Below are 744 nucleotides of genomic sequence, written 5' to 3' on the forward strand. Positions count from 1 at the left end.
TCAAAATCAAACACTCAGAAAATAGATATTCAAATCTACGTCTCAAAATACAGACTCCATACAATCCAATATAGACCACTCAGCCTCAGAGAGACCCACATCAACAACAACAAAGGAAAGGAAAGAAAATAAACCAACATAGACGCTATCATATACTCCAATATCCAAACTCCTAAACCGCATATCTGAAACGACACCGTTTTAGAGACCCACATATGTCGTCAATTTAAGTACCCTGTTGTCCAGTGTGCTGCTGCCCAAACTGCTCAGCCCTGTCCTTCATCTCCCTTGCCTTGCTTGCCAGCTTCATCCTTGCGCTATCCAGATGATCGGCGCCTGGAGGGTGCCGGCCAGTGACATACCGGTAAATCCATGACAGCACTGTCACGGCGGCGACGCCAAATCCACCGGAGGCCAGAAATCCCAGCACAAGAAAGAACACAGCGATCGCCGCCGGCACCAGAACCGGGCTGAAGATCACAAGCAGAGGGGTGGCGACAGTGAGCGCGATCACCGTTCCGACAAGGGTCAGGCCGGAGAGGACCAGCAACGAACCTCCGGCTGTAGCGGCCGTGGCGGCCTTCACCGCCTGGTAGCTCGGCTGCTGGGGCTGGGGCTGGTGCGGGTGCAGGATGTGGTGCGGCGGTTGGATCTCCGCCATTGCGATGATGGTGATGAGATCGAACAGTTGAGATTGAATCGAAAGGACGAAGATTGAAAATGCAGATGCAGGAGTCCACTGCT

The 744-nt window shown here is 52.8% G+C and overlaps 1 protein-coding gene across 1 annotated transcript; it reads right to left on the reverse strand.

Moving 5' to 3' along the window:
• Positions 1-744, reverse strand: LOC100249321 (oleosin 18.5 kDa-like). Its single transcript, XM_002281710.5, has one exon. The coding sequence runs from the start codon at positions 659-661 to the stop codon at positions 227-229; it is 435 nt and encodes a 144-aa protein (XP_002281746.1). The 5' UTR covers positions 662-744; the 3' UTR covers positions 1-226.

The sequence above is a fragment of the Vitis vinifera genome, chromosome 16 (assembly GCF_030704535.1).
Source record: "Vitis vinifera cultivar Pinot Noir 40024 chromosome 16, ASM3070453v1".
NCBI lineage: Eukaryota > Viridiplantae > Streptophyta > Magnoliopsida > Vitales > Vitaceae > Vitis > Vitis vinifera.

What these genes read in the sequence shown, in the direction of transcription:
- LOC100249321 (XM_002281710.5), bottom strand. Translation starts at nt 661, where the DNA reads ATGGCGGAGATCCAACCGCCGCACCACATCCTGCACCCGCACCAGCCC.